This window comes from Myotis davidii, unplaced genomic scaffold, assembly GCF_000327345.1.
Source record: "Myotis davidii unplaced genomic scaffold, ASM32734v1 scaffold130, whole genome shotgun sequence".
Taxonomy (NCBI): Eukaryota; Metazoa; Chordata; class Mammalia; order Chiroptera; family Vespertilionidae; genus Myotis; species Myotis davidii.
Window position 1 is genome coordinate 1,452,389 of NW_006285040.1, and position 27,112 is coordinate 1,479,500.

Sequence of the window (27,112 nt, forward strand, 5' to 3'; positions counted from 1 at the left end):
TCCTAAAATCTCACATTCCTGGGAGAGAATCCAGTGTAGGGCAGAGTAATCATACCAAATCATTTTGTATGTTATTGGGAAGCAAGTATATTGGTTTTCCTTTGGTTAATCATCCATTTAGTTTTGATGGTGGAGAGTGGAGTGGGGACATGTTGTAAAATACATTTATACCTCTGCCCAAGATTATCACATAGATAATTTCTTCAGCAGAAGCATAGGTTTGACAGTTTCTTGCAGAATGAGATGGTAGATACAATTGAACCAATTTACTCACACTCTAAGTTTATTGGCATAAGCATTTCTTACCTCAGGCTATCCCTCTGCATAAGCACGATTATTGAAGGAGTTGATAGTGGTTAGTTTTGTAGTTGTTTGTATGCTCTTGGGAATTCCCTTTAATATCACATTCACTTGTACACTATTGTAATGTCATATAACACCTGTCTGTAATAGTGATCTGTTGTGAAAATTTACTTCCATGATATACTGTATCTAGCTGCTTGATGAATTTCATACTGGTAAACACACATATCAAATGTAGGGTTTAATGGTAAAATATCCATGTATGTTTCTACAATTCCTTTGGAAGGACACACAAGTAACTGGTCATTGGTTGCCCCTAGAGAAGAGAATACTCTAAGCTAGAGGGCTCAGATGGGAAGTGTACATTTTTATTCCATATGCATTTTGTAATGAGTACAAGTGTTACTGAAATAGTAGTAGCTTTACCTACTAAAAAGTAAGTAAAACAAAAACAACAAAGTAAACAACAGCAAAAGAGAATATAGGCAGATGCTCTGCCTATTATATTTGGATATAATTCTAGCCAAATATAATTCGGTGGCTGCTGTTTGGGTTTCTCACAATTATTAAGCTTCCCGTGTTGATTGATGTCTAAATTTGATTAGAACTTTCTTTTAGGTGGTAATTCTGTTCTAATACTTTATCATCATAATGTTCCCTCCAACTTCCAGATGATGTAGAAAAGTTGCCAAGTTTCTCTTCGACATGAGATCTGTTCTTGATTTGGAATGCAAGTTAGTGCAAGTGTTGCTTCATGAATAAAAAGACTATGCTCCTGATTTATGAGTATTGTTTAACTACAGATAACTAAGACAAGATTTTTTCGAGGTACTTTGATCTAGATGGTAAAGAATTTACTAGAATCTTTTTTTCAAATTCTCATATGTAAAGTCTGAGTAAATAAATTCATTCTTGGTGTTTCATTTTAAAAGAATGCAACTTTAGCCTTGGCCAGTGTTTCTCAGTGGTTGAAGCCTCATCCTTTGCACAGAAGGGTCATGGGTTAGATTTCCAGTCAGGGTACATATCTAGGTTTTGGATTTGATGCCTAGTTGGGGTGTGTGCTGGCGGCAATCAATCAATGTTTCTTTCTCACATTGATGTTTCTCTCTCTCTCACTTTCCCACTTTCCTTTCTTCCCTCTCTCTTCTCTGTGCAGAGCGTTTGGTGAGCCTGTGGGGGGGGGGGGGGGGGGGGGGGAGGGGTCCCAGGATGGCGAAGGATGTAGAAAAGACAAAGAGAACAAGCTGGGTCTACTGTGCCTGGCTGAGGCCACAGAGAGAGACACAGACAGCAAGCTGATGCTTTATTTTATAGCCAGAATTAAACAAGGTAGTGGTCACCATAGTTACAGAGTTCTTGTGAGTTTCACTTGTTTTGGCAGCCCCTTAGCTACCTAGATAAGATCTAGGGATGGTCATAAGGTCAAGCCTAATTATGCTAAGGGGCTGTGCCCTGTAAGCTGGGACTTGTTTGTGGCTTTGTCAACAGGTCAGTCAGTCCCAGGCTTAACCCTATAGCCGCTTCCTACATGTCTCTCTCTAGAGTCAATGAGAAAAAAAAGTCCTCCAATGAGGATAAAAAATAAAAAAGTTGGTTATGTTCAAGTTTCAGGTTATTGTCATATTTTATTTTAAACATTTACAGGCTTTCTTTTTCTTTATGCCCTTTAGCCGGCCTCAGAAAGTGTGTTTATGTCCGTTTCTACCAGTGCATCCTCTGCACATCTCTACCTACTTGTACATAATTCAGCATCCGGCAGAGGTGAGTAAGACTTCATAAAATGCACAATTTCAGATAGAATATTAGAATACAAGAGGAAACACACAGACGAACATATTCGTTCCTCCCAGCTGCTTAGCATTTCTGGAAATAAATCAATGATAAATGCTTTCTCTTTGGGAAAAAATTAGTTTCTTTTATGTATTATATGGAAGTATGGTGTTATATGCTTTGGAGATGGAGAAAATAGTGTTATTTCATAAAAACTGTCATTGAATAGTATAGAAATTTAGAACTTCAACAATATTGTGTGAAGGAAAAAAGATTTTTGTGAGTAAAGAGTTAGTAAAATCATTGCTATTTAAATTTTGATCATAGCTTATATTCATTGATGTCTTGTTAAAATAGAAGTACCCTTTTCATCTATCTCCCCAACCCCCCCTCCATCTGGCAGTTGTCAAAATGTTCTCTGTATCTATGTTTGTTTTTGTTTTGTTCGTGTATTTTGTTTTTCAGATTCCACATATAAGTGAAATCATATGGCCTTTGTTTTTCTCTGTCTGACATTTCATTCATCACAATACCCTTTAAGTCAGGGGTGGGGAACCTTTTTCCTGCCAAGTGCCATTTGGATATTCATAATATCATTTGTGGGCCATACAAAATTATAAACTTAAAAATATTTGGTCAAACATTGAATTAGCTCATCCCTAATGCCTTGGTAGGGCTAGACCAAATGATTTTTGTGGTCCTTTTGCAGCTCGCAGCTGGACTTCGCTATTCCTGCTCTAGGTTCATCTGTGTTTTGCAGATGGCAAGATGTTCCTTTTTTTTTTTTTTTTTTAAATCCTTCCATGAAGATGTTTTTTCCATTGATTTTTAGAGAGTGGAAGGGAGGAAGGAGCAAAAGAGGAGAGAAAAAGAGAGAGAAACATCGAAGTGAGAGATTGCCTTCAACACATGCCAGGGGCATGATCAAACCTGTAACCAGTGTGTCCTTCACTGGGAATTGAGCCCTCGACCCTTTGGTTTATGGGCTGTTGCTCTAACCACTGAGCAACTGCCAGGGAAAGTCCTTTTTTTTGGCTGAGTCGTATTCCATTCATTGCGTATGTGATCCACTTCTTTATTCATCTATTGATGGACATTTAGGTTGCTTCCATATCTTGGCGGTTGTAAATAATTCCACAATTAACATATAGATGTGTATGTCTTTTCAATTTAGTGCTTTTTTTTTTCAGATAAATACCTAGAAATGGAATTACTGGCCCTTCTTTCTCTCTTATTATACTAGTATAGCCTTTAAAAATTTTATTTATCCTCACCTAGTGATGTGTTTATTAATTTTTGAGAGAGGAGGGAGAGAAAGAGAGAGAGAGAGAGAGAGAGAGAGAGAGAGAGAGAGAGAGACATCAATGTGAGAGAGAGAAACATTGATCAGTTGCCTCTTATATGTGCCCTGACTGGGGATTGAACCCACAACCTTTTTTGGCGTGTAGGACAACACTCCAACCAACTGAGCCACCTGATCAGGGCTAGCCTTTGTTTTAAAGTCTAATTTGTCTGGTATAAATATTGCTACCCAGCTCTTTTTGTTTGCTTGTTTCCATTTTCATGAAATATCTTTTTCCATCCCTTTACTTTTAGTCTTTGTATGTCTTTTTTGATCTGAAGTGAATCTCTTATAGGCACCATATGGAGTTTTGTTTTCTTATCCATTCAGCTGCCCTATGTCTTTTGGAGAATTGATCCATTTGGAATTGATTGGAGAATTTAATCCATTTACATTTAAAGTAATTGTGGTTATTACCACTCTCTGCATTTTAGTGTCACAAAATGAATGTATAAAATGATTTTTTTGTTTTTCAATGAGTAGAACAAATATGTATATTTTATAGTATACATGTTGTATATAAAGAGTTTCTGATTAAATCTCCCTATATTAGGAAGTGTATGCGTGTTTATATGTTTGTAACTCTTGATTAACTGTAGTAATGAAGAGAGAAGAGAAGGAGGTCTTAGACAACCAAAAATTATATTAAAACAGAACTAGTCATAGTATGTTACCAAATGGGTTCAGTGTAAATTGTCACAGCATTTAGGGACCCATGACATCATAGATTGAACCAGGTTTTTGAAGGACTAATTTCTTTTTTTAAATAAATTTTATTGATTTTTTTACAGAGAAGAAGGGAGAGGGATAGAGAGTTAGAAACATCACTGAGAGAGAAACATCGATCAGCCACCTCCTGCACACTCCCCACTGGGTATGTGCCTGCAACCAAGGTACATGCCCTTGACGGGAATCGAACCTGGGACCCTTGATTCCGCAGGTTGATGCTCTATCCATTGAACCAAACCGGTTAGGGCGAAGGACTAATTTTTTAAAAAATTTCTTAAGCCTATACCAATTGAAGACTTTAACAAAGATATAAAAGATATTAGCCTGTCTTTTTCCTTTTCCAAATGATGAAACACTTATTCTTTAATTACAAATTGTTAAATATTCCATTTATTGGGCAACCTTTTTTTCAATGTTAACAATAGCGTATTTTGGTCAGGACTGTGACAGTTTGGTCACTAGCATTATTTTGTTACATTTAAACTTGCAATAGTGTGCAGCTCAAATTTACATAAAATGATAGCTTACTGGCTATAACAGTTTTGACTAAAGCTTAACTTTAGATGGTGAATGCTACTAGCAGTTTATAGTATATGCAGTATGGTGTCTTTTTATTATTATGTGCTTACAGACATAGATGGCTTTTAAAATGTCGGTGTTTTCATTGATTTGTGGTAACTTTAATGTTTTCAAATCCTCCCTCCCTTCTTCCTACCTTCTTTTCTTCCTTTCACTGTTAATTCACAATTTTGGTAATTAGTCCACAATTGTGTGCTCCAAATGTATTTTATGTGTTTATAAGTACATCCATATTGTTTTCCTTATTGCCCAAGGAATTTTCCAATCTTCATTTACCTCAATAACACTGAACTGCTTGTGCTCAATCTCAGTACACTATTTTCAATAAAAGAATATACCAATTTGATGACTCCCTCTAAAAAGTGATTGAAAACCATTTGGATAAGTGGTAGGAGGTGGCTTTGGGAAAAGGAGACTTAGTGGCATGGATGATATGGAGGTGATATGATGGAGCATTTTAAGAGTAGGTATATATATGTAGAAAATTACTTAAGAATGAAAACAAGACAGTCTCTCAAAAAAGCTTTACAAGAAAGAAATGTTAAACTGCTCGGCCATTTGTGAACAATGTATATGTAGCCATAATGATATAAACACTGTTTATTGATTTAACTAAAAATATTAGAAGCTCTGGCCAATGTGGCTCAGTTGGTTGAGGTGCCATCCTTACATCGAAAGGTGGCAGGCTCGATTATCGCTCAGGGCACATACTCAGATTGCAGGTTCAATTCCCTGTCGGGGCACATATGGGAGGGCACATATGGGAGGTAGCCGATTGATGTTTCTCTCTTACATCGCTGTTTCTATCTTTCTCTTTCGCTTCCTTTTTCTAAAATCAATTAAGAGCACAATACAAAACAAAACATGTCCTCGGGTGAAGATTACAAAAAATATATTAGACATGAGGGTAAGGGGTGACATCAGGAAGCTGAATCCTCATTTATTATGAGAGGCTGTAGTTATAAAGGGCAAGTAGTTAAGAGTAAGGGCAGATTGTTTGAGTTTAAATCCTTAATAACTCTGTAAAGTCTGTAACCCTGGGCAAGTTAATTAACCTCCCTGTTTTCACTTTTGTTATTAGTAAAATGTTCATGTTAAAAGATACACTTCTTTACATTTTGAATTATGTACATTAGAGTTAGTTATTATGATAATGGTAGCTTGTAGATAATTGATAAATTATTAATACAATACAAGAAATAGCAAAACACGCATTATTTAGAAATAGTGAGATCAATACTAAAAGATATAACTAAAACAGTTGAATAGATTGCCTCTGGAAGTGGTTTAGGGGAGTGTATTGGAGAACATTATAAATTTTTGGCACTATTTAATTTGACATATATACATGCATTAATTTGATATATATATATATGTCAAAAGTTTGGAAAGTCATTTCAGTATGTGTCAAAGTCTAGTGATGGTCTAGAGAGGTAAGAAAACAGTATGAAGCACTGTACAATGTCCTAAAATGTCCTCTCTCACCTGTCTTCTCTTAGTTGCATTTATATTATTAACTGTTCCAAATTGCTGTTTTCATGTTTCCTTAGAACTCCAGCTTGCTACATGTTCTTGAAAAAATCCCAGCAAATACTTAATCTCCTATTTTCTTTTCCTACTTTTTATTAGGTAGATGAATTTAGCTATTCTCAGCATCTTTAAATTTATTTTTCAATGATAATTTATTATTATTTTAATCAATAATTAAGGAACCCAGGAGAGAAAGTACACACAAAAATGTCCCTAAAGGGTATATATACGTGTGTGTGTGTGTGTGTGTGTGTGTGTCTGTGTGTGTGATGGTGAATGGTGAATACTGTTATGACAATACTTTTGTTTTGCTGCTTAATCAATAAGTATATTATTGTCTGTATCAGAAAAATCTTTATAGAAAATTGTGACTTGGTTTATTAGCTCTAAGCAGCCCGTTCCTGAGCTCTGAGGAAGCTTGCCTTCTTCTGAGCTACCTGATCTTTCTTCTGGGCAAGAGACATTCCACCTCTTATTTTTAACTTCTTTCTTAGGCTTCTTCTCATACACTGGTTTCTCTCCTATAGCAGCATGAGCTTTCTTATACTTCTCCTCCATCATGTCTGGAGTTACGTTGTTTTTTTATGAACTGAGAGAATTGTTTCTTGTAAGCATCTTCATCTTCTTCCATTAGGTAATGCAGATATTCCAAAACTAGAGGCCCAGTGCCTGAAATTTGTGCACAGGGAGGTGGGGGTGTCTCAGCCCAGCCTGCACCCTCTCCAATCTGGGACCCCTCGGGGATGTCCGACTGGCAGTCGGACAGCCCTCTCACAATCTGGGACTGCTGCCTCCCAACCACTTGCCTGCCTGCCTACCTGATTGCCCCTAACCGCTTCTGCCTGCCAGGCTGATCACCCCCTAACCACTCCCCTGCCAGCCTGATCACCTCCAACTGCCCTCCCCTGCTGGCCTGGTCGCCCCCAACAGTCCTCCCCTACTGGCCAGGTTGCCCTCAATTGCCTTCCCCTGCTGGCCTGGTCCTGCCCAACTGCCTGCCCCTTAGGCCTTGTCCCCCCCCCAACTGCCCTCCCTCCCCTGCTGGCCTGGTTGCCCGTAACTGCCCTCCCCTGCTGGCCTGATTGCCCACAACTGTCCTCCCCTGCCGGCCATCTTGTGGCTGTGGGCGCCACCATCTTTGAGGGTGTGGCAGTCAATTAGCATATTCCCTCCTTATTGGCTGTGAGTGCCGCCATCTTTGTGATGGTGTGAGGATCAATTAGCATATTTCCTCTTTATTAGATAGGATGTTCTGACCCATGATGTGCTTCTGATGTACTTCTGCATTGAATGCCTTGCTTTCTGAATCATAACCAGGGAATCATTTGAAACTGTGAGGATTAGACGAGTCTCTTTCCACAGCTCCCTTTAGGGACCCAAAAACTTTATTTCTTGTAGTAGTTCTGGCAAGCCCTGCACTCAAATGGCAGGTGAAGGCACCAGGTTTACCATCAATGCTTTCCACATTGTATTTGTCTCTGACACCTACATTTGGCTCTCACAGATACTGTCCTGGCGAAACATATGGGAAGCCTGTGGGCCAGCAGCAGGCCTGTACAATGTGCTGCAGCATAATTTGTTAGGCCAACCTGCACCTCATACTTTGAGAGTTTATGAGCAAAAGCTACACAACTATCATATCTCCTTTCAGATGGGCATAAGCAGTCTGACAAATGATGTGTCTGTTTGTTACACGAACTGCCATCCTGTATTTGGGTGTGTTGTATTTATTTTTATTCTAGATTACCGAGCATTTCCAGGAATCAGTTTTACTCTCTCATCATCTTGTAAATCTCACTTGGTATTTCTTGAAGTAGGCCTTATTTTTGACAATGTTAACAAACCCCATCCTGTGGAAGAGAGGCCTGTGTCTGCAGCTCTGGTCCAGCATAGCTCCAGTGGGAGTGAGGGGAAATACAATACTTTCTATTTGTGTTACATTACTGTTTTGTGTAGTAATTTGCTAGGTAAATGATATTCCCAAAGTAAAGTATATACTATTTCATTATTTCACATACACAAAATAATCAAATTATTCACTGCAAGGATCTATACAAGCAGGATTATATAAATCGAAAAAGATAATATTGGGTTGTATGTAGGTACACTGATGAGAGAGGGGCTCTGTTATACATGCGATCAAGCAAGACATTCCCAGTTGGACCCGAGGAGCCAGAGAATGGCTGAGCACTATAGACCAAAATCACCAAGATAAGTGCAGGCTAATGCAGAATAGCTAATCACCTGGCTCTGCTGGGATTAAGGACAGAATTCCTGTGACAACAAGAAAGATTTTTAGTGATAGATGTTAGGACATTAAAAAAACAAACCACTTTTGATAGTTAATGGGATTTACAAATATGGTCACCAGATTTTTTCACTTTAAAAGATATTTTTCTTCCATTTCTATACTCCTTATTCTTTGGAAGTAATATCATAAATTCAGCCCATACTCAAGTGGGAGGGAGAAATTAAGCTCCACCTCCTCAGTGGCAAGTATTTACATTTATTATTTGGAATTCTCCTATCTCTTTTCTCCCATTTATTTGTTTATAACAGTCTGGACTCTTATTTTATACTTTGGGTTATAATTCAAATAATATGTTAACTTAATTTTGTTGCTTATATTATTCTATTTTGGGCCATTGGGAACTCTTAAGATTGGCTTCTATGTGTCATTGATATGCTCCATCATTTTTTTTGAAATCTTCCTTGCTTTCTGAGCATAAAGATCTAAGCAATTATCTTCAGGTAATTACTAATGGAATAAAAAGTTTTTCAGAATAAATGATTCAATTTAGTTAAAAACAAATTTATATTTTTCATAATTTTAACTATGATTTAATATTATTTTGTTTTGATCAATAAACCTTTAAATATACCCAACTAGAATAAAAATGTATACTTGTAGTATATTTACTACTGATAAATCAGAGAAATGATAGTTCTTTTTATTAAACTGTGGTCTGCAGTAAAAGACTTGTGAAAATTCTGTATAATGTTATGAATCAAATGTTCATTATAAAGTTTTAAAAGTGTGTTTGTCTAAATAAAAATCTACAGTTTAATTTTTTAATTAAAGGAAAGCAAAGTGTTGCGGACAGTTCCTCTACTAGCAGCATGCCTTCCCCAGGACAAGTGTAAAGTCAAGATTGGTCGTCGTTTTAGTGAAGAAAGGTAAATTAACTTTTAGGGCAACTTAAAATGATTGTTCTCCATAGATCTTTAAAAATGATTTCTTTAAACTTATCCTTTAGACCTAGAACAGTGATGGCGAACCTATGACACTTGTGTCAGAGGTGACACGCAAACTCATTTTTTTGGTTGATTTTTCTTTGTTAAATGTCATTTAAATATATAAAATAAATATCAAAAATATGAATCTTTGTTTTACTATGGTTGCAAATATCAAAAAATTTCTATATGTGACACGGCACCAGAGTTAAGTTAGGGTTTTTCAAAATGCTGACATGCTGAGCTCAAAAGGTTCACCATCACTGACCTAAAATGTGGTACATTTGAAGCAGTAAAAAAAAGTTAAGTTCTGCCTTTTCTCTCAAAATAATACAAGATAAAGCAAAACATAAACAAAAACATTTTTCCAAAACAGACCAAGTGGAATAAATAAAGGAATGACAGCATTATCCAAATTGCATACTAATATATATTGGGCCTAAAAGACATAAAAAACTGTCTATTTCATTTTTGTTTAGATGGTAGGGTATTGTATTTAGTTCCATATTTTTATTTTTTTACATTATATAGGAGATACATTTATATGAGTAAACACATCTATCCATTTCTAGCTCATTAAGGCTTTTCTAATGTACAGTGATTAGAACTATATTTAGTATCCTAGTTATAGGCACATCATCTATTTTCTTAAGTGTAAAACACAATCTCCTGTCATATTTAAACTATTCTTTTTTGCTTGGCAGGTGTCACTCAGTGATTGAGCATCGATCTATGAATCAGGATATCGTGGTTCAATTCCTGGTCAGGGCACATGCCTGGGTTGAGGGCTCGGTCCCCAGTAGGGGGTGTGCAGGAGATAGCTGATTGATGATGTTTCTCTCTCATTGATGTTTCTATCTCTTTATCCCTCTCCCTTCCTCTCTGAAATCAATAAAAAATGTCTTTTAAGAAATGTCCTTTTTGATGAGGCCCACTATTTTTATGTGCAGTTACCATTAGTTGATATCTTATTGACAGATTTATAATGTTCTTGGATCTTATTTTACATTGTATTACATAAACCATTATCATAAATATATATTATATACTATATATATTTAAATTTTCTACAAGTCTTTTTATACCTTTGCATCATCTGTGTTGCTTTTCTGCCCATTCACAAAGCCTTCACAAATTACTTTGATCCTGTCTACACAATTAAATATATCTTTTGAGGCAAAATTTAATTTCTCATGAAAGTATGGAGATTTCATTTTCAGTTAACTTAGAAAAATGTTAAGTAAGACTTGTACTAGCATGAAGCCCAGTGAATTGACCAAGCTTTTTCCTTACTTTATTATTTTAGCTTCCTTTATAATTTAGCTTCATATAATGAAAATAACATCGTATTAGAACTTTATATAATAATGTTTTTCTTTTCTCTGAAACTGTTGGTTAGGCACACTTTTCTCATATAGAATTTTCTATTGTTTTTGCATAGCCTTGCCCACAAAGGAGAAATTTGCTTGGGGCTTAGTGCTGCTATTGGGAATTTTGCCATTTTGTTGAGAATGGAAGCAATATCCATAGCTTATCACATGGGGAGCAGCAACATCATTTACACTGTGACACTTCTTTCATACAGAGGCTCTTTATGATAGTTCCTCTATAATTCTTGGGTGGATGTAGTTATATAGGTGGAATAGGGCCCTACTTAATCTCTCAGCTTGGATCTAGGTTATTGTATTGCAAAAGTGATGAGCACCTATGGTATTGAAATGGAAACTACTTGGGCCATCTCTGACATTTTGGCTACGTAACCCCTCTAGAATGTGCTTGGGATGAGAAGCTTGACATTTTTACAAATAGCTTATCCCATTTTGAGCCCATTATAGGAAGTAGTTCAGTTTTTTTCCATGGTATCTAATATAGTGCTTACTCAGTAGATTATTATTCACTGATGGATTTTAAACTAAAGCTCATTGAGATTATTGACTTAATATTAATCTGGTAATATTAACTTAAACTTTTCCTAGAGTATGTGATATAAGCATAGGGGAATGATTATGAGGCATTACTTTTGGTATCCTTTATAAATGGACATTAAAAATGCTTATTTTTAACTTTTTGCCTCTATTGTATAAGAAAACTTTTGGGGTTTCTTTTGTGTGTTTTTTTAAACAATTGGGTTTTACGTATCAACCCTATATCCAGTGACTTTGTAAGTTCATTTGTTAGTTGTAGAAATTGTTTTGTAGATTCTCTAGGACTTTCTGTGTAAGTATCATTAGCATATGCAAATAGGGTCATTTATACTTTTTTCAAATTTAATGCCCTTTTTTTCTTGCCTTATTGCAATAATTGGGACCCTCAATACAGCGTGTATTAGGAGTGGTGAAAACCAACATCTTTACCTTGATCCCAATCTCAAAGAACATTGTTAAAGAACATATGAAATTGGCCATACATTTTTGTAGATGCCTTTTACTGGTTTGAAGAAGATGCCATTTATTGTCTTTAATTGACTCTTTAATTTGTCTCCTTTCCCCTCAAGCTTGTTTTGTTTCCTGTAGAGTAGACAGAGGCTGTCTTACTGTGCATCTCTAGTCCCAAAATGCTTTGATATATATTTTGGAATGAAGTTCAGTAAGAATAATAAAACTTTTTGTTACCCCACCAGGTAATATAGATTTTTTTAAAAATTCTTTTAGAGATCCTGAACTTTCAACTGTTTGTCGGAAGTCTGGTACATTAATATTATATCCAGGGGCTGAAGCTGCTAATTTGGAAGAGTTTATATTAGATTCTCCTATTTATCCTTCCACAATCATCATCATCGATGGTACATGGAGCCAGGCTAAGGACATTTTCTATAAGAATTCCTTGTTCCGACTGCCCAAACAGGTAAACATAGATTAAAGACAAATGTATTATTATGCATGTTATATATGTTGTTTGTAAGGGGATACATATACATTTTATGGTATTTGTATAGGTGAATGTGTACATAAATATGTGCATGCTTCTATGTGTGTGTGTTTGTGTTGGAGGGGTATAGGTTTGCGATATCTGTGTAGAAACTTTCAAATTTGTCCTTCTTTCTCAGTTCTCACTGCCTAACTTCATCATAGTTCAGGCTTTTTGCTATATGAAGAGTTTCTCAGACATTTAATTAGAGACATCTAAGGATAATTTCTATTTGTATTAATGTTTTTATTGAGAGTTATTATGTTTAAATACTTTTATTTGGTAACTAAGTTACTGTGTTCTTATTAGAATTGACTGAATTTTTATGAAATACTTCTTTGTATTCTTTATTATAAGCACATGATTTATCCTTCAATTTGTTGATGTAATTAATGATGAAGATACATATCCTACTATTGAACCATTCTTGTGTTCCAGGAATGAACTGTACCTGGTCATATTATGTAGTCCTTTTTATATATTGCTGAAGCTTAGGTTTTATTTTATGACATTGAATTATTATTTATATGTTTTTTGTACTTTCATTGTCAGGTATACTAAGATGATATTAACTTCACCAAATAAGTAGAAGAGATTTTAGTATTTTTCTGTGGCCTGGGATAGTTTAAATAATATTAGAATTCCTTGCCCCATAAAAATTAGATAGAACTCATTGACACAACCTTGTCCTGTTTTTAAATTGTTTCATACTCTTTATAGGTATTATTCAAGCTTTCTAATTCTGGTTGGTTCAGTTTTTAATAACTTTTATCTTTTCTAGGGAATTATTTCTTTCCCTTGAGTTAAATTGGTTGCCATATGCCTTTATGTATTCTTTATTATTTTATGTTAATATTTGCTTATCATGATTTAAAAAAAAACTTAGCCAAGGATATTTTACCATTGATTTTAGAGAGAGTGGAAGAGAGAAGGAAAGACAGAGAGGAATATCATGTGAGAGAAACACATCGATTGGTTGCCTCCCGCATAAGCCCCGACCAGGGCCTGAGCTGGGGAGGAACCTGCAACAGAGGTACGTGCCTTTGACTGGAATCAAACCCAGGACCCATCGGTCCGCAGGCCAATGCCCTATCCATTGGAGCCAAACTGGCTAGGGCTCTTTATGTATTCTTTATTACTTATTTTAACTTAAAAATATTCCTTTCTTCCTTCTAATAACATGTAAAACGACATACACATATTTTTCCCCATGAACAGACTCAAAAGAGGTTTATCTATTTTATTGCACTTTAAAAGGTATTAGACTTTAGATTGTTTTAATAGCTGTTATACTTCATTCTCATTTCATTAATTTGAGCTTGTATCTTGATCAGTTTATTTTGCCCTTTTTAGCTTATTTTTTCTGATTTTTAAGATTTGTACTAAGAGTACTAAATTCCTTTGTTAAGGTTTGTATTTCTTCTTCATAATAAAGGGAAAGGAGGCTGCAATATTTCTTCTTAGTATAACTTTCATTGTATCCTACAACTTTGGGTTTACGTTCTTATATTTAGAACACTGATATAATTTGTAATTTGTTTTGCTTTCTTTCTACCCATGGATTATCAGTAGGTTTTTAAGTCTCAAGAATAGTTAATGTGGTGAGTGCTTTGAATGGGCCAGTCCCACTTCCAAGTACTTTACATATATTAGCTTGTTTTAACTTTTTCCAAGTTCTATGAAGTTAAGTATTATTATTATCTTAGACCAGTGGTCGGCAAACTCATTAGTCAACAGAGCCAAATATCAAAAGTACAATGATTGAAATTTCTTTTGAAAGCCAAATTTTTTATTTTTATTTTTGGCATTTAAACCCCTCTAAGCAGATAAGTTTCATTTTATAATAATAAAGCCACCAACACAAAATAATTATAATTCTTAAATTGATGATAAAAATACCTGTAGGATTTGTGGCTGGTTGGAAAAATACAGGTAACTTTATGCTTCGAGTAGGTACTTTTGTCACCCACGTGCGACTTGCAGACGCAACTGGACTGCTGACTGACTGGCTCACTCAACTCGTGCATGAATTGCGCATGCCTCCCCCGCGCTGCGTATCTCGCGGCCTGCCTGTGCGCGTCTCTGGTCGCCCAACCGACCGACACCCCCTACTTCCGAACCACTTCTTCAAAATAGACTCGCCCAGGCTGAAAACCGACTTCTGCACATGGGCCATGAAGTTTCAATTGCACTGTACGTGCGTGCCCGCACTTGGTGTTTTGTGGAAGAGCCACACTCAAGGGGCCAAAGAGCTGCTTGTGAGCTGCGGTTTGCCGACCATTGTCTTAGATAAAACTGAGGCACAGAGATGTTAAATAGTTTGCTTAACTATTTCACAGCAGAACTGCAATTTGAACTATCTAGTTTAGAGGCAAAGCCTGTGGTCTTAACCAAAGTGGTATGCTGCTTCTAAAATGGAAAATTTCTACCCAAGATATTTACATACTAGAGGCCCAGTGCACGAAATTTGTGCACTCAAGGGGCAGGGAGGGAATCCCTTAGCTTGAATTGTGAGAGGGCGCAGGCCAGGCTGAGGGACCCCACTGGTGCATGATTGTGACCAGGGAAGGACATGGGAGGTTGGCCAGCCAGGGAGGGACTGTGGGAGGCTCCAGAGTGTGTCCTGCCTGTCTCACTCAGTCCCAATCAGCCAGACCCCAGCAGCAAGCTAACCTATCAGTCGGAGCGTCTGCCCCCTGGTGGTCATGCATGTCATAGCAACTGGTCTACCGATTGACTGACTGCCCCCTGGTGGTCAGTGCATGTCATGACTTGTCAACCAGTTGACTGCTTCCTGGTGGTCAGTGCACGTCATAGTGAACGGTTAAGTGGCCTTAGCATATTATTAGCATATTGTGCTTTGATTGGTTGAATGACCAATCAGACAATCAAACACTTAGCATATTAGGCTTTTACTATATAGGACTAGAGGCCAGGTGCATGAAATTTGTGCACTCAGTGGGGGGGGTCCCTCAGCCCAGCCTGCGCCCTGTCGCAGTCTGGGAGCCCTTGGGGGATGTCGGACTGCTGGTTTCAGCCTGATCCCCACAGGCAAGGGACCACGCCAGTTCACGAATCCATGCACCAGGCCAGTTTCAGCCCGATCCCTGCAGGCCCGGCTGAGGGATATTTCTGGGACCCCTCAGGGGATGTTGGATTGCTGATTTCAGCCTGATCCCCTCAGGCCAGGCCAAGGGACCCCTCCAGTGCACAAATACATGCACTGGGCCAGTTTCAGCCCAATCCCTATAGGCCTGGCCAAGGGACCACCAGATTTGTGCATCAGTCCTCTAGTATGCATATAAGATCTTTGTTTAAACTCTTCCCACCCTTCCCCCTTTCCTCTGAGATTCATCAGTCTGTTCCATGTTTCCATGCCTGTGCATTGAGCATCTGCCCCCTGGTGGCCAGTGCACATCATAGCTACTGATTGAATGGTCGCTTAGGCTTTTATATATATACTAAAAATCTGGTGCACGAAAATTTGTGCACTTGAAGGAATCCATCAGCCCAGCCTGCACTCTCTCGCAGTCCAGGACCCATCAGGGGATGTCCACCTGCCGGCTTAGGCCTGGTCCCCAGGGGATTGGGCCTAAGCTGGCAGTCAGCCATCCCTCTGACAGCCCAGGAGTCCTCAGGGGATGTCTGACTAATGGCTTAGGCCTGCTCTCCACCTTTGCTGCTGCGCTGGCCAGCCATGAGCTGGCTTCTGGCAGAGCGATGCTCCCCCTGTGGAAGTGAACTGACTCCAGGGGGCCTCTCCTGCATTGAGCATCTGCTCCCTGGTGGTCAGTGTGTGTCATAATGACCAGTCGTTCCTGGTCTTTCTGCTGTTAGGGTAAATTTGCATATTACCCTTTTATTATATAGGTTATGATAGTCACCATTCTTAGATCCCTAGGACTTACTTATCTTAAAACAAAGTTTGTCCCTTTGACCCCCTTCATCCATTATGCCTACATCCTACTCCCCACCTCTTTTAACCACCAAAATGTTCTCTGTATCAATGAGCTCACTTTTTTTGTTTTGTTTTGGTTTTAGATTCCCAATATAAGTGATATTTTATTGCATTTGTTTTTCTTTGATTTATTTCACTTAGCCTAAAGCCCTCAAGATTTCTCCTAGGTTGGTTTTATGATATGATTTAATGTATAGACACACCCAAATGGTATGTCAGATATGTAGAAAAATCAAACAGTAATACAAAATCTGTATAGCATAAATGGATGTCAACTTTTGATGATTTATAAGCTTAGAGCATCTGGTCCTTTGATATCATTAATGACTTTGCATGCAGTTCAAACCTTAAGATTCATATGGCATTCATTTGTGTAAATACGATAGAAAATAGCTCAAAAATATTATAGATTTATGAGTTATAGCAGGTATTAAGTCTACTCTTCCCAAATGAATGCTTGCAAAGGTGATTATGATCACAAAAATTTAATTCTTGTTTTTACCCTCTGCCTTGATCAGAAACATTTTAAAACTGTATATTCAAGTGTGAATATGATTCATTGAGACAATTATGTTAAGGAAAAATTACGATAAATGTTTGGATATCATTATAAATTTAACTTAAAATACTCAATTCCACCTCAAAATGTAATTTTTTGGTTTATAGAAATCTGGGTACTCTTACCAGTGTATGATATAATATTTGATCTATTTTTAAGTATAATGAATTATAGTTTTCATATATTTATGTGCTTTATGATTTTAGCTATACATTCTCACAGATGTTCATGCCTACATTTCACTAATTATATAAATATTTATTTGGTCTCTACATGTTTTAGGTACTATTCAACACAAAGAACATATATTTTTTTCTTTTTGCCTTTGAACATTTGATAACTGATATTTCAAATACCATATTTGAAGTTCTCCATTATTCAGTACTTCATCAAGTTAAATAATTATATATATATATTTTAAATATATTTTATTGATTTTTTACAGAGAGGAAGGGAGAGGGATAGAGAGTTAGAAACATCAATGAGAGAGAAACATCGATCAGCTGCCTCCTGCACACCCCCAACTGGGGATGTACCTGCAACGAAGATACATGCCCTTGACCAGAATCGAACCTGGGACCCTTCAGTCCGCAGGCCGACGCTCTACCCACTGAGCAAAACCAGCCAGGGCAAGTTAAATAATTATATTTTTATAAATTATTTTGTTTCTCAGAGGATCACTAGATAGAGTGATGATATATTGATACAGTATAAAGTGAGAAAAGATGCTATTATGTGATACACAGATATATTACTAGATTATGTTTGATGATAAATTGCCCAAAACACAGAAACAATAGAAAATAATTAAGTATGAATCATTAAAAAGAATTTAAGATTACAGTGAACCATCTGATTTAATTTTGAGTTTATTTGAGTTTAAGGTGAGAGTTCCTAATGTAAAGTTATTTAATCTCCTGATGATTTGACTTGATAATCTACTTTTTACACAGTTAGGACACGCTTAAAGAACTTCTCTAATTTATGTTGACAGGTCTCAGACACCACCGATAGCCTATTTAATACTTAACTAGATAACTAGATCTTCCTTGTTTAAATTCACATGGTGTACCCCAATATATTGTATACTAGTATAACATTTTCATCAACTACATGAAGGTGTAATTTAGACCAGATAGTAAGCTTTAGAGAAAATATCAAGAGAGGCATTCTGTACTCTGTGTTTTAATTTGATTCTCAGTAAAAATCAAATTATTAAAAACTGAACTGTTTAGGATTGTGAAACTATTTTCTCCAAATTTGATTGTTTTAACGCTACCTCATTATTTTTATTGTTTTATTATTTTTTAACATACTTTAACATGTGATAGTGTTAAGTTTTCAAGCATACTTATGATGTAAGGTATATACTTACATATTTGGAATCCTCCCATCTTTTTGTCAGTGTTTTGATTTTGCATTTTAAAGGGAGATCATAAGTTGTTGATTGTTAGTGGCTACCCAAAAAACAGAGGAAAAATGTCATGGAGAAAATATAAAAACTGTTGGCACTAGAAGTTTTAACAATCTTTATTATAAATTTAAGTATATTTGCATGTTATATTTCATAATACAGTTAAATCCTGAGAGACTGTAAAATATATGTGAATCTATATATTTGGGTAGTGGTAATGATTTTGAGACCCTCTGCTAGTAAGTACATCAAGAAATAAACTTTTGAGTAGTTTTTCCATCATTGATTTTTGTTTAATCTATTAACTCTGTTAATCTATCTCAAAATATTTTATCTTTTTTAATGTCAAGATCTGGACTATAGTTTCTAGATGGATGAAGTTATTCTCTTCTGCAAACTGAGCTATCACTTCAGTTCATGGCTATAATTTTGCTCTCATTATCTTTGTAGTTAATACCATGTCTGCTAAACTTGTGTGAAGCTTTACAATTATTTATAGATATTCAAATGACAGAAGTAGCTTTTCTTACATTTACATTTAAAATAACTTAATTGGAATCATTTTAAAAGATATTAAGCTAACAAATACAAGAATGTTCATATTAACACTTATTATGACAGCCCCAGTTCTCATAGAATAAATTGGCTTTATAATACTAATAAAACTAAACTTCAACTAGCAACATGAATGAATTTCATAAACATAATGTTGATGAAAGCCAGACATCAATGAATACATGATTCCATTTATATAAAGTTTAAAACTGGCAAAACTATGGTTTTAGAGGACAGGATAAAGGTCAGGTTATTTTGTGGAGGTGCGAGTGGCATGGAAGGGGTCTGGATTCTGGTTATATTGTATTTGTTGGGTACTGGTTACACAGATATGTTCCCTTTGTAAAGATTCATAGAGTTGCATTACTTATGACTTGGGCCTATATATGGACACTCCTCAGGTTACGTCGGGTGACGTCGGACTCGACATATGTTGTTTGATGGTTAAAAAGCCATCTCCCATTTATTTATAAAAAAATTCCGTTATTTCGACATATGTACATATGTGCTTTATGTTTTTTATTATTTATTTACCATAAGTAAAGGTCAGGAATTGTTATCTTTCTTTTAAATTTTTTTTACTGTTTCACTTCATTACTGCTGTGTGTGTGCTCCATGTGAGTGACATAGGTGCTTATGTAAGTGGGTTCCGACTTACAGAGAAAATCGCATTACGTTGTGTTGTAGGAACAGATCTCTGATGTAACCCAAGGAACTACTGTATCTCTATATCTCTATATCTCTATATCTGTATCTATATCTATATCTATATCTGTATCTATCTATATATCTATATCTATACCTATACCTTTACCTATACCTATACCTCTACCTATATCATCTACACAACATCTACATCTATCTATATATATCTTTAAGAAGAAGTATGTATACAGTTGATTCTTATTATTTACTAGAGGCCTATCACAAGGAGGCGCCCCGCTTCTGCCGTGCAAGGAGGCACCCCGCGGGGGGGCCAGGACCCACGCCTGACCGGCATAGTGCCAGCCGCTGCGTTGTGTCGGCTGGGGTGGGGGCATGCTCCGAGCTGCACTGCTGCTGCTCGGAGCACACCTCTGGTCGCTGCATTGTGTCCGCTGGGTTGGGGGCAGGCACTCCTGTGTGTTTGTGTCTCCACTCTGGCCTGCCCCCAGCCCTAGCCTCCCCGCGGCCGCTGGGGTGGGGGCAGCACGCGGTCCCCTCCCGCCCATCTGCACACGCAGCTCCTCCTGAGCGGTCGTGACTCTTGGCTAATTAGGTTATTCCCTGTTTATATATATAGATTATATATATGGATGGTAGCTAGACTATATAAAGTTGCTGTTTACACTGAATTAGTGAGTATTGAGCCATTGCCTTTAGGGGAAATAAAAGATTAGTTTGCTATAGCCTCTCATTACAACGGTTTTGCCAGTCAATCAATACATAACCTTGTTTTATGTGTTTTTGTTTACAGAAATTATTTAATACATACATTGATTCATTAACAGAACTCATGCCTGAGTGAAGCTTATTTCATATATATTTTCTCCGTAAGTGCACATCTCAGCCTTCTTGTGCTTAGGAACACTGGACAGCACTTGAACACTGTGCTGGGGGTCATTTTAATCATGAAATCATCAACAAAAAGCACAAAACTGCACAAAACGTGGTACTAAATACACCGAGGAAAGGATACTTGTTTACAATATGAGAGCTGAAATGATAAGGCCAGTGTCACTGTGTTCTACCCCAGGTGGAAATGTGTTCTTTGGGCAATGTAAATTTTCCACTTTTCTGTGTGTGAGCACGCTTGCCACTGACTGTAAAACCTAGAGTATTGATTTTGGAATTAAAATTTAATTTTAGTGAGTAGGTGAGTTACAAATACAGAATCTATAAATAATGAGGATTGACTGTATATGGTGTATATATATCTATATACACCACATATGTATATATATCTATCTACACTACATATATATATATCTACACTAATAAAAGAGAAACATGCAAATTGGTGTCACTGCTACACCCATCAGCCAATCAGGATGAGTATGCAAATTAACCCAACAAAGATGGCAGTTAATTTGCATATGCAGGCATGGAGCGAAGATTGAAGACTGAAGATGACTGAAGACTGAAGTCGACTGAAGACTGAAGAGGCTTGGCTTCTCCACTGCAGCTGGAGTAGAGAAGCCAAGCCTTGCTGCTGTGGCCGGACCAAAGGCCTGGGTCCCAGGTGCCGGAGGAAAACCGGTGCCGGCAGCCAGGGGAAGGAAGGCCTATTGTGCGAATCTTTGTGCAACGGGCCTCTCATATATAGCTATAATTTCTGTTAGTACTTGAGTAAATATTTCTATGTAAGTGGACTTTTCTCCTTAAACTAAATGTTTTAAATGCCAATTTGTGATTAAAATTAGATAAATTCTAGAGTACTAATTTTGTTAATATTTTTTCCCAGACCTCAGGTTTACATGATAACCATAATGTTTGGTGACAAGCTTTATTAGATTTAAAATATTATCTTCTGATTCCTTACAGATTCATTATAACATTGCACATTAGTTTGCTTTGGCCTGGTAACAACTTACCAATAGGTTATTACTTTTCAAGTGCTGTAATTCTTACTCGACCTTTAGGAGATTTCAGAGGTACCATTACAAAAGACTGGATTAAGAATTAATTTTCAGATATTAAGTTTACTCTGTGATTGTTTGCAACTATGCATATTTCAAAAGTAAATACTATTTAGGACGATTTATTTTACGCACTGATTCCTTCTAACTACCTTTAATTTAATTCTTTTCCAAGGAACAGAAAATATGCCATTTAGGTCAGTCCCAGCCTGTGGTCTGTATAGCCTAATACATTGTTTTTGACAGTGACGTGTGGCTGTTGTTTCAGTTACCTCTTGCTATATGTGCAGAATGCAATTAATAGAGGTTTGAGTTGGCTCTCCTTAGAAACAGGAATGCTTGCAAACATGGCCTTTGGCTGGCATCAGTGAGTGTGAATGGCAAACAGTTTCCCACACAGATATAAAACTTTTCCTAAATGGTAAGAGTGGTTCATTGTGCTTAAAGTATTTGTGCAAACAATCCTATATAATAAAAGCCTAATATGCAAATTGTCCCCTCTGATGGTCGTTTGACCAGGAATTCGACTGGGAGACCGGGAGTTTGATCATTCACTATGACCAGCAGGTGGCGGCCAACCTCCCATGGTGCCTGGGCAGGGGACTATGACCTCACACCGGCTACCTGGAGGTGGGGGTAATGGGGTCAGAGGTGCGGTGAGAATGCGGGGTGTCCACCAAGCTTGCTCTCCGCCTGCTACCCTCCCCTGGGACACCAGAGCTCGTGTGTCAGGAAAACCCCCACGCTCGGGTGCCGGGTGCCCGCAAGGAGCCCACCCTGCACCCGCATGGCCTCTCCCGAGTGAGCTGGGTCGCAGCTCCTGCGACTGCAGGGGCCAGTCGGGCTCCCATGGGTTCACACAGGAGCCGATCTGCAAGGCCAGCCAAGAGAAAGCGCGCTGCCCACCCTGCTTCCATGTGGTGCCGCTGGGCGACCCAGAGGCCCACACTGCGCCTCAGCCCATGGCGTCTGGCCACGCTCACCACATCTCCACATGGGGACTTGGGTGCCGTGTCTCAGGCAGAGGGGGGTGCACCGGGACCTGGGGGCCCAGGTGCTGCCCAGGGCCCAGAGGTCAGCTGGGACCTGCCTTTCCATGCCAGACGCTCACACTTCGATTGCCGGCCAGGCCTAGGGACTGCACCCATGTATGAATTTCATGCACCAGGCCTATGGTGATATATAATGAGTACCTGCTTTTCTCTGGGAGTCTGAAATTGGTATGTGCCAGGCAGAGGGTGCCTAAGTGACTAGCCTCCATTAAAGACCGTGGGCACTGTCTTCAATGAGCTTCTCTAGTAGACAACACTTCACGTAGGTTGTAACAGTTCAGTGCCATTTTAGGATTTACGTGCACCTTAAGGCCTCTTAGAAGCTTACATTGTTTTCCTCTGGACTCTGCCATATATCTGTTCCTTTTGCTTATTCTGCTTTGTATTATTTTGCTATAAGAAATTTTAGCCATAAATTTGACTGTTTGCTGAGTTTTGTGAGGCCTAGTGAATCTCTGAGCTTGTGGGTGTTCTTGGGGACTTCTGACACACTGCATAACAAATTTGCACAAAACTTGGTATGAAAACAACAACCAATTTATTGTATTTCACGATTTTGTTAGTCAAACACAGTTTGATTTGGTGTTGACAGTGGTCACGGGGTGATTTGGTCTGGACTTTATGCACATATCTGGCATGTTGGCAGCGAGGGATGGAGGGTTGTGCTCAGCTTGTATTGTAGCTTAGAATGTAGCCTCTCCTGTTTTAGAGGCCTGAAATGCAAGTGAAGTCAGATGACCCTGGAGAAATAGATTGTTCATTCACTTACCTTCTACTTCTGAAATAAGCTTATATTTTTATTCTTAGCTGGAATAATTGGAATAATGAATTCCCTATATTATCACATATTTTATAAATTTGTTAATTCCTCTTATTTTTCCTCAGACCACCTTCTCCGAGTATTCAGGTATTTCTTTCTGTTTTACTGAAGAATTCTTCGTTCATGTTATCCGTACCCTGTATGATTTTATTAACATGTAACATCTTCTCTTGGCTTTTATTTTTCTCAGAAGATAATTAATGTTTTTATTGTATCCGTTTTAGAGAGTGATTATTCTGGTTGTCTTTATCTTTAATCATTTCCAGATTTTTCATTTTGAAAATGAAAAAAATCTGATCTACATGCAGTATGATAGGCTCAGATGCACCATAACATTTGTTCTCCAGAACTATGGAAGTATGAATTCCCTTTGCATAAAATTTTATGACTAGAAATTATTTTTAATATGGAAAAATTTCTAACCTGTGATGAGAAATGTTTTTTGTTTACTTGCTGGTTTATAGTTCCTACAGACCCTCTGGAGCCTTCTTTTAGGAATAACTGAAAAATTATTGAATTCTCTCAGTGGCTATTACATATTTTAGCTTGTAGTTTGATATTTTCATATTTGAGGTCCTTTAGAACTCCCATGTGAATGTTATTCAATCCTAATTTATTTATATTCAATAATTATTTTTCAATATTAACAATAAATGACATCTCTGTGGGATATTGCATGGTAGAAAATAATTTAGTATGCATTATATATATGGCAGGCAGGATAGTGGCTACTCCACTTGCCTCAGGTTTTGGAAATTTGATGTTCTAAGCTAGTTGTTTGGATAGTCAGGGTGAATCCTGAACATGAATGGCCACTGTGAGGCTACCCTCTGCTTTTCCTCATTTAGAGTGCCCAGTCTAGGTGACTGAATTTCAGTCTTGATTTCTGATTTAACATTTAACTCTGCCTTAAACCTATACTTTCCTAGTTCTTGTACTTAGAAATTGGACCACAAAAGCTCCACCTACTGGCTGGAATCTTGTCGGAAAGATAGGATCATGATCGTACCCACCCACCTGACTCTTCTGGCCTTGTTTCACTTACTAGTTGGAGTTCTTCTGGCTATTTATCACCTTTTCAGTACCAATAACAACATGGTAGTTTGGTTGTTGGTCAGCTTCTTTTTTGGGCATTCCTACAGTATGGGCTTACCTTCCTCATGAGCATATATTGAAATTGAAACCATAGTAAGGACTGCCATACTTCCTTAGAATAATCCTAAACTGTTAATTAAATTTAGATTATTTTCACTTACCATTTTCTCATATATGTCTTCAAAATTAAAATGAAATTAAGAATTCAGACTCTGCCCTAGCCAGTTTGGCTTGTCTGCCTGAGTACCGAAAGGTCCTGGGGTTGATCCTGTCAAGGTCATGTACCTTGGTTGCAGGCTCCTCCCAGGCTGGGGACCTGGTTGGAGCTTGTGCAGGAGGCAACCAGTCGATGTGTTTCTCTCACATTGATATTTATCTTTGTCTATCCCTCTCACTTCCACTCTTCCTAAAAATCAATGGAAAAATATCCTGGGGTGAGGATTTAAAAAAAAAAGAATTCAGAATGTCTTTAAAGTAATAATTTTCATGAATGGTTGAGTCTAAGGTATACATTTGTGGGTCATTACCAGGTAGATGGTAAGTTAAATGAGGCTATTGATGATGTTATCTAGTAGGAAAATATAGAGTAAAAAGAAAAGAGTATTTAAGTTTGGGCCTTGAAGAATTTGAGTATGTAATAGCCAGGGGAGAACCACACAGGAGACAGAGAACATGAAGCTTGCTAGGTAGAAGGATAACTAGGGGAGTCTGCTGTCTTGGGAACAAAGAAAGAAGAGAGCGTTACCAGAGTTGAATGCTCCTGTGAGATCAATTAAAATGAAGACAGGGAAACATTCATTAGTTTTAGTGACATGATGTTCATTGATGGTTTTAGTAATAGTGTTTTAGTTGAGTGATGAGTTGGAAATCAGGCAGCATGGCTTAAGGGGCAGTGCTGTATGAGAGTGCCTTTTTCTTAATAGCCTTTCCAACAAAGTGGTTAAATCTGAGTATTTCATATTTTTGATGCTATTATAATGATGCATATTTTGTTGATTTAAATTTCTAATTGTGGCTAAATAATAGAAATATAATTTAATTTTGTATATTGACCAGAGACCTTTCTAACTTACTATTTGCAGTACATTTTATTTTATTATTATTTTTATTTATTAAGGTATTGCATATGTGTCCTTATCCCCTTATTGTCCTCCTACCCACCCTATTCATGCCCTCACCACCCCTGGTGTCTATGTCCATTGGTTAGGTTTATATGCATGCATACAAGTCTTTAGGTTGATCTCTCCCTACCCCAACCCTCCTCTTCCTTCCCCCTGAGGTTTGATGATCTGATTGATGCTTCTCTGTCTCTTGATCTGTTTTTGTTTATCAGTTTATGTTGTTCATTATATTCCATAAATGAGTGAGATCATGTTATTACTGAGTCAAATGGGAGTTCCATTTTTAGTTTTTTGAGGAAACTGCATAGAGTTCTCCACAGTGGCTGCACCAGTCTGCAATCCCACCAGCAGTGCACGAGGGTTCCTTTTTCTCAGCATCCTCACAAGCACTTGTCGTTTGTTGATTTGTTGATGATAGCCATTCTGACAGGTGTGGATGGTACCTCATTGTCATTTTGATTTGCATCTCTTGGATGATTAGTGACTTTGAGAATGTTTTCATATGTCTCTTGGCCTCCCTTATGTCCTCTTTCTAAAATTATCTATTTAGGTACGCTGTCCATTTTTTGATTGAATTGTTTATCTTCCTTTTGTTAAGTTGTATGAGTGCCCTGTAAATGTTGGAGATTAAACCCTTATCGGTTATAACATTGGCAGATATGTTCTCCCATGCAGTGGGCTTTCTTGTTGTTTTGTTGATGGTTTCCTTTGCTGTGCAAAAGCTTTTTATTTTGATGTAGTTACATTTGTTTATTTTCTCTTTAGTTTCCATTGCCCTAGCAGCTGCATTGGTGAAGATACTGCTTTGGCATATGTCTGAGATTTTGCTGCCTGTGGATTAAATATATTTCTTAAGTTTTTAAAAGCTTATATGGGCATATATAAGTCATTTTTAGATGGTGAGATGGTAAAAGAAATTATTTCTATTGTGGAAATTTTGTTAGAAAAAGATATTTTACAAAAGTTGAAAGATTTTCAAATTAGCTACCCTATAATTGCTCATAGACTATAACAGGGGTGGGCAACCTTTTTGTGAGTGCATGCCAAAACCAGCAAAATCTCTGACTCAAAATTCTTCTGTGTGCCAACCCTAATTTTTTGAGAACATGTTACGCCTACTTGATATCTCTTAAGATGTATGTATGTGAAGAACCTTGAAGAAATAATAAAATTCATTCGGGCGACAAACACAGTATATGATGATGAAAAATACATTTATTTTTTAATGTATACATGTACACTGATAGTCCGACAGAAAACTTTATTGACTCCGTTTGTTATTATCAGTGGGACTTTTGCTGCTGCATCACTGATGACAGAGATTTTACATCAGGTTTATATTTCGTGACCTTCAGAGATATGCACGAGCTACTACTTTCATCCGTCAGGCTACTCCTATTACGAGACTTAGCAAAATTCATCACTGAGAACAAAGATTCACAATTGTAAATGGAAGATTATAAAAGGGTTTCGCGTGCCAGCAAAAGTTACTGGCGTGCCATATTTGGCACGCATGCCAGGGG

The 27,112-nt window shown here is 37.4% G+C and overlaps 1 protein-coding gene and 1 pseudogene across 1 annotated transcript in view; one reads left to right on the top strand and one right to left on the bottom strand.

Annotated features, from left to right (window-relative positions):
- Positions 1 to 1,008: 1,008 nt before the first annotated feature.
- Positions 1,009 to 27,112, top strand: part of DTWD2 (DTW domain containing 2) — a 50,296-nt gene continuing 24,192 nt past the window's right edge. Inside the window, exons 1-4 of the mRNA XM_006755263.2 lie at positions 1,009 to 1,037; positions 1,977 to 2,067; positions 9,339 to 9,433; positions 12,142 to 12,334. Of these exons, the coding sequence (XP_006755326.2) occupies positions 1,009 to 1,037; positions 1,977 to 2,067; positions 9,339 to 9,433; positions 12,142 to 12,334 (408 nt within the window). The remainder of the gene's footprint in view (positions 1,038 to 1,976; positions 2,068 to 9,338; positions 9,434 to 12,141; positions 12,335 to 27,112) is intronic.
- LOC102769557 lies at positions 6,633 to 8,153 on the bottom strand (annotated as a pseudogene).